General features: G+C 43.3%; 2 protein-coding genes across 2 annotated transcripts; one reads left to right on the top strand and one right to left on the bottom strand.

Moving 5' to 3' along the window:
* Window positions 1-1,779: 1,779 nt before the first annotated feature.
* LOC111271926 (nuclear pore complex protein Nup107) lies at window positions 1,780-4,867 on the bottom strand. Its single transcript, XM_086973100.1, has 3 exons — window positions 3,394-4,867; window positions 2,279-3,291; window positions 1,780-2,109 (listed from the first exon to the last, which is right to left on the bottom strand). Exons 1-3 carry the CDS (start codon window positions 4,865-4,867, stop codon window positions 1,888-1,890), a joined length of 2,709 nt encoding a protein of 902 aa, XP_086829226.1. The 3' UTR covers window positions 1,780-1,887.
* A 531-nt stretch (window positions 4,868-5,398) lies between these two features.
* Window positions 5,399-7,225, top strand: LOC111271931 (uncharacterized). The gene is made up of 2 exons (XM_022852985.2): window positions 5,399-5,641; window positions 6,442-7,225. Exons 1-2 carry the CDS (start codon window positions 5,491-5,493, stop codon window positions 6,780-6,782), a joined length of 492 nt encoding a protein of 163 aa, XP_022708720.1. The 5' UTR covers window positions 5,399-5,490; the 3' UTR covers window positions 6,783-7,225.
* Window positions 7,226-7,521: the final 296 nt, after the last annotated feature.

Here is a 7,521-nt window from a genome sequence, read left to right as displayed (position 1 = left end):
TAATGCAATACGGCGCAAAAGTGTAAGCAGGTCAGAGTGTGGACTGCGAGTGTTCGGTGGGTCTCGAAAATGGTAGCGATAGTGGTAGTCGTAGAGCTCGTGGAGTTGATACTTGTCGATGTTTGCCAATGCCAACCGCTCATTCGTATAGGTCGTACCCGACAAGGTTTGCGCCGCGATCTCGCGTGTCGGCCGGTATGGGGCTATTTTGAGGGGCAAAATTCAATCTCAGAGGAGGCACCGGGGCTAGACAGGAGTAAAAGGGAAAAGGAAGGGGTGCAGAAAAGCCGCTATTTCACAGAATGGAAACTCCGTTCACCATTGGGTTGTCCTACCATCAGGTCGTTCTATGCTCTAGTGGAAAGGACGAGAAAGGCCGGTTCTCAGTCCCCGGCTTACTCCTGCACCCAAAAGATTGTGGGACGCTTCCACAGACTGTGTCGAAAGAGAACAAATATTTGTGTTCAGCGTTCGCTCCTTACAGAGCTCTGCTAGAGTACGTAGGAGCTTTGGAAGGCTCGGGGCCATGCGAACTTCTGAGTTCCGAAGTGTTGCAACTGCGCTGAGGCGCTTTGCACGCTGGCGCTAGGAATCGCAGTAGTGAGCTACCATAAGGCGTCTGAGGTCCTTAAAACCAAACGTCACAAGATGCAATCAGTAACACCACTTATAATAAGTGATATACATGATAGTGTATCGGAAAACCTTACTGAGGACTTCTGCCTTCTATCGAACAGGTTTCTGCTGACAAGAACATTTATTAATATTGGCCCGTATTCTTTATATCAGTATTGGTCCATAGGACAGGATCGTAAAAAACAAGTTAGTCTCTGTGCTTGTTGCGTTGTTGATTACGAAGAGATCGTTCTGTATCCGCTAGGATACCTAAGCAGTCTCCAAGGATTACGATAAAAATTCGGGAAATAAATTGCGAATGGAAGTGCACGGTATGAATTCTCTTGAATTTTCTTTTATAATCTATTTTAGATTTCTTAGCCGTTAGATCGCTATAAATTTTAAGTAACTTACACCGAATAAAGCTAACTTGTGACAGTCGCACCAACTCTGCTCATCTTCTCTGCTAATTTACGAATTACTTCACCGACTGGATGACCGACAGGCTTCAGATGTACCTTCCAGGCCACCTTTGAAAATCAGCAGTCTACAAATGAACAGTCCTCTGTACACGAGAGAAACATTGTAGAGTATGTATTTTACTTATCAAAAAGAAGATGCTGGAAATGCACTTTTCATTTGTAAAAGCCAGGTTTCAAGCCTGAACTCGGAAACGAAATTCCCCCACACAACTAAGTTACGAAAGATTTATGACATTAGAAGCTGGTAAGCGTTTTATGGAAGTTGACAAACAATATGTTCGGAGACGCAGATCTGTTGTTACTTTTTCGATCAACTTCAATTTATTTAGATTTCCGTAACAGTTGCGAGTTTTCGTGTTTCTCAATAAGATCTAATATGTTAATCGACTGATAGGTTTTTAAAAAATTCTCACAGGCACTAAGAACCACTATGTAATACAGATTAAGAGTTTGTGGGGGACCTATTGTCTGATCTACAATTACTTATTATTGTAGAATAGTAAATAGAAGTAAACAAACAGTGGCGAGCTAAATGGTTAGAGTAAAGAGAAAGTATATGGAACAAGCTTATGTGAGAAGAATTTCAGTATATTTACTCCCTCCTTTGCCACTTATTAAGATAATCTTGAAATTATTTGCTCTCAAGATGATTTCGTTTGTCGCTTGTTAAGATAACCGGAAAATGATTTGCATCTATCATGAAGTAATGGTTTATTGTTATTATGTAGTACAAGATGATAACTAATCAATGGCCACATTATAACAACTCCGCCGAAGGTTCTTCTTGTTCTTAGAAGGAGTATAGGCCTTTAATACCATAAGGATCGATTGTGTCAGGCGTCTTAATCAGTTCCACGGAGCTTTGCTGTATTTTAAGAAGAAGAGCAGCCAAATCGGCGCTCGAAAATTCCTCATAGAGACGTAGAGTTTCGCTGGAAACAAGATTCGCAATTTCCATAGCCTCTGGGTATCGGCCAGTTCCATGAAGAACGGTATGTAATAATGAGACTATCTAGAACGTTAAAGAAAACCGAAAAATTAAAGAACGCTCTGTAAAACTTAAGTAAACGACCGAGAATGAAACCGAAATTCAATTTCCAGAAAGAAAAAAATTAACTAGAAAAAGAATCAGATATGAGCTTCGTGTACAAATTCTGCTGGAACACATGTTGCACACATACCTCCGGCACGCAGAGTTTTCTAAGGGCGCGAAGTTCTTCAATTCGCATCCTTTCCCTGTTCAGGACTGATTGATCGCTACGTTCGCATGCCACTTCTTCGTTGTAGCAGTCTTGTAAAAAGCCTCCGTCCTGGTAATTTAGAATGTTGTACAAATGAGCACAGGTCCGGTCACAAAGCCCGTTCAAGCTAACCTGCCATGTCTCCAACTTGGCTTCTAATGCTTTCTTGGCAAATTCCTCCGTGAGCTGCCTTTTAGCCTCTGATAGTCCTACATTGTCAACATGTGCCATTTGAGGTTTATTGTTGTGGAAATGTTCGAGCCATTCGGTAAAGCTGTGGTGCGCCTCGATATAGGCCTGGAAACAGAAGTATTCTTTAAGGGCCTTGTTACGGTGGATGGAATCGACTTTCTCGCTTCTATCACTTTCGGAATAGCTGTCTAAATCAACGGCCTCTTTCAAGCCATAGATAGAACCACGTGAAGTTTGGGACCGCAATTCTCCTCGGCGTATGGTGGGCATATCGCTCCGGTTGAGATTGCCGTCTTTATTTTCATCCGCAGAAAGATTGGTCAGTTCCCGTATATCATCGGCAGAAACTAACGCTATTAACTTTTGAGCCATCTGCAGCCTTCGATTTAATACGGCTGAACGAAGAGCGCTGTTCACATACTGCAGTCCCAACAGTTGCAAGCCGCTTCGCACGAGAAGCCACTTCAGCGCGTCGATTTTTTGCAGGTCGTCTTCCCTGATTTCGCTGGTGTTGGTCGTTAACATCTGGTCCCCTTTATAAATTGACTCGTACACGAATTTAGTTAAATAGCCATAAATATCGATTTCCTCGCACTGCGCGGCCTCGATGATAGCTCTCTGCTGGGTATCTGTGGGATTTCTGAATGTCCGTAGTAGGTTGAGGTAGCATTCTTCACGAAGGGGGTCCGGGAGGTAAAGTGCGTATTTTGGGACAATGTCGTAAACACCCTCCAAAATTAGCCGGTTTACGTAGAACGCAACTGTAAGGAATATATTCATTAACTGAGTAAATTATGTTTTAGGTTATAAGACTCAAGTTAAAAAAAAAAAGCTACTTGTGTCTGAATGCTGGACAGGCTTACCTATGTAGTTTACAGGATCGTTTAGAGTCTTAGCGTTGCCTTGGTTTATTTGGCGGTCGTACCGTAAAAATAAAGCTAGGTTAGCCATGAGACGAAGCTGGTGCGAAAGTTTTTGACTTGTTGATTTATCTTTTTCGACAAGTTTCTGACAGTTATCGAGCATCATATTCAAGAGACCCTCGGCCTCCTGTAGAATTAAATACTTATGAAGCTGTCGAAAGAAGTCACCGGCATTCACTTCAGTACGGCTTTCAATATTCCCGATGACAACATCAAGCCTCTCAATCTCTTTAGGATAGGCATCTGGAAGGCGTCCGATATCAGCGCATCGTGAATTCCGAAAATATAGTTCGATGGCAACATCTATCATTACCTTAAGGTGAGCCCAGAGATGGTCTTCCCAGGTAGTACAAAGAAGAAGAAGAGCTTCAAGACAGCCGCTTAGAGCACCGTAAATAGCTTTTTCCGCTGGATCCACCCGGTCATCAGCCAACTTCTTCCACACGACAATCTTCCACAAGTCGCGGTAAGGGTTACCTTCGTCGGGCAAAGGATTTCCTTCACTGTCTCGAATATTGTCTCGGAACGCTTTCCAACCTTGCATGCCAGCAGCAAGCATAAAGTGCCCTTGGCTGACGGCCAACTTCTGGGCGTCGCTCAGTTTACCAGCGCGCACAAGCTCAAATACGCAACGGAAAAGTCGTTGTCCATCTTCCACGTCTTGCTCGTGCAGGGTCCGCTGCTGTCGCATTGGAGCGTCCGGATCAAGTTCCGTAACGATGCCGTCATGGGCATGATCCCTGAGTATTGCCCGTTTCGTGTACTCGTACATAATGCCATGCTCCTTGTAGAAGTGCAGTGACGCCAGGTTTGATACGCACTTCTCTTCGCAATAGCGATGCTCCAGCCAGTCAATTAAGCTTTGTGTTTTGCGCAAGTCAAATGAAGTTTCGAACAGCGCCTCAATTTCTTCTGCGTCTGAAGTTAAAAGACGTAATTCAACCGATGCTTCTAGATCTATTGAAGAGTCCTCACCCTGACTGGCAGCCAGAAGAGCTAAAATGAGCATCCAAGTAAACTTCTCATTGCGAAAGAAATCTGCAAGGTCACGGGTCTCACCGGTGTCGACGGGCGTGTCAGCAACAAACGTTTTAAATTGCTTCTCAAACTTCTCAGCTAGAGCTACGTACCGTTTGACCAGCGGCTCTGGATCGACCAGGAATGTTTCATTGCGGCCAAACGAGTATTGGGCTTCACTGAACTTCAAGTGTGCATCGTACGACAGCGGTGGCAGTCGCGTTATGGTCTGTCCACGTTGAGATCTGATGTTTTGATCGGGGGACCATGGAAGCTGCGACGATGTAGCATAGTTATCAAAAGGGTCGACAGTCGAAGATCCTGCTCGACTAACTGTCGAAGACTCGAAGAGGGCCGGATATGTCGAGCGGTCTTTGTTACGACTGCGGATTGCCATGTCTAAGTTGGCCTGCGTCCGTTGTTCGTTTTTAACATCTGCCCTTCTTTGACTCCATGTCTATGGTTACTTCCATAGTCAACCACAATTCGACTGAGTCAGAAATTAAGTTAAAGCATCCAAATATGTAAGTACGCATTAACTATTAAAGGGCACCAAACTTAACAAGCATTCGATTATGATATGGGCATTTAAGTTCCTAATGCTACTAAGTTCTAACTCATCCGCTGTTTAGGCGAACGTCACCCCGTTTCAGTTTATACAACCTAGTGTGACTTCGGCACGTTTAACAGAACTAGAATCATTATCTTTACATGTAAACACAAGAACCAAATTTATCTAAAACAGTCTTTGTCATAGACAAATACTAGGCAATGCATTTATAGGTTATCACGTTTGGCCGGTGACGAAGAGACTGCATCTTTTCGGTATTGCTCACTGGTTCAAATCTGTATCATCCTGACTGATCCATATCTGATATTCGACAGAATCACCTGTTTGTTTTAACTGATCGGCTGAACTATCTATCTAGAGAATTGAAACGACGAAGGCAATATGTTGAAATTTTCATTGTACCATTTAATAGTGAATTGTGGTCAGTTCACTCATTGAGGTTAGTTGTTATGGCCGATAACGAAAAAACCAACGCTACCACACAAGCGGCGCCATCGGTGAAGCCTCGTGTTGATGAAGTCTCCCCCTATAACCCAGCTATCGACGGAAGGAACGATTGCATTGTTAAAGACGAGCTGTCTAGACGATTCCGGCATAAAGGTGAGCGATAGTTATTTATACAATCACGTAGCCTACTTACTGTTTTCGGAAAACGGTCCTTCAGTGCGAGTTCATTTCGAGATGTCACCAGGCCAACCAGGCAAACAATTAGGGTCTGCCTATTGTGAGCAGATCTTGTCGACACTTGTTACTGGCTACAGACACTGGACATGATCGTGATTTATCGACGCTGTATAAACGGACAAAGCGATAATGAAATTCATAGCCAGATTTGTAGATTGAAGTAGTTTCGCAGTAAAATAGTTCGTAGCAACTCATCGTTCTGTCGGCTTAGGCGCTTTCAACATAACGCAATCGGTATATGGTCAACCTAGACGAGGAGGTTAACAAAATGTTTTGAATAGTGATGGAACTGAAAGTAACCTAACGTTTGTCTACTTTAACTTAGTTAGAGCATGTTGATTTGTCAAGATGTACCACTGTGGACGAAGATCGCATGCTTGGCGTGTCGTTATTATTATTATTATTAGACTCGCATGTTACAAATTTATTGTTTATTATTAAAATTACTTGTGATTGATAGCCGTGACAATGGCGGTAATTCGACATCACCCGTTCAAAATACGAAGTAACTATTCCGCTACGTAGGCGAAGTCCGCCTATTGCGAACCTGAATTCCACTGAACTACAGTTCCTCGTAGATTATACAAATTGCTAGGAGAGCATTGGTCCAGCCGCGGTGTATTCCTTGCTAGAAATAAAAGCCTACATTCTAACCGATAATGAGCGTTTGATAGTATACCTGCCTTTTTTCATTGTCTACCGCGTCGGTCATTTAGAAAAGCCAAGGTCCAGAAGGCACCCAAGGCAGAAACATCGGTGCAGGAGCCGGTATCGAAGTCGCGATCGCCAGCAGAAAAGAGGCAGTCGAAAGTCGGACTCGACAACGTCAAGCGTAACGAGCACGACATCAGCGCAGTCAGCACTTTTTACTGATACTGCCACAACCGGAGCTACGACTGACGCCACAACCACGGCCATGACTACCATTAGGTCGGACATGAAAAACAATGATCGCAGATGTGTAACCGCTGACCCTAACAGGTCCGGAGCGAACGTCACAGTGACCATCGTAAACGAAAAAGACCCAGATGACAAGAATGATTGCAATATCTCGTAGTTTGTCCGAGGGAAAACTGTTCGGCTGTAGGCTGTGTAGGCGGACTCGATACGACGTCGTATTGGGCCGATTGCTTGGCGTGACAACTGCGCGAGTGTTGCAAGTGAGTTCAATGCGCGGCTGCAGTGTCCGTCGAAAGCATGGCCTTAGAATGAATTCGCGAAAATTGTAGACGAAAAATCGTGGATTGAAACCGAAATGTTGGATTGCGCTGGGGTACATGGACTCAAACAGATCAAGGTAAAAAAAGCCAAGACATGACGCTTAATCTATAAAGCTAACTGTGACAGTAACAGCGGCAAAGTCAAGCATAGTGCCACAACATCTGTCTGTCCGAGGCAACGATGCATAATGCCGATAGGCAAGATCGGCACAAAATCGAGGCGCTCTCTTATAAAATCAAAATAAAAGCTTGTTATAACAAGTAAGATGTTAAACGTAAATCACGCTTTAGAAACAATCATTGACTGATCTGCTTCTGTCTCAATAGGAAGGAATAAGGTAAAAAGATGGATACGTAAAATGAAAACAATATTAACAAACATTAACTCATTATACTTCGGGAGATCGGTTGACGCCGAAACAATATTAACTTAATTCCCTGATTGTAAAATAAGCACTATATTATATAGTGCTTTATTATTAACTTTATTAAAAAGTTAAGTCAAAACGCTATGCTTTATTAATACGGCATACAATAAAATAGTATTGCATCTGGAAGGTATCATCTGAAACTAAC

This window comes from Varroa jacobsoni, unplaced genomic scaffold, assembly GCF_002532875.2.
Source record: "Varroa jacobsoni isolate VJ856 unplaced genomic scaffold, vjacob_1.0 contig01276, whole genome shotgun sequence".
Taxonomy (NCBI): Eukaryota; Metazoa; Arthropoda; class Arachnida; order Mesostigmata; family Varroidae; genus Varroa; species Varroa jacobsoni.
The sequence above is the reverse complement of the archived record's forward strand: the minus strand, read 5'-3'. Positions and strand labels throughout refer to the sequence as shown.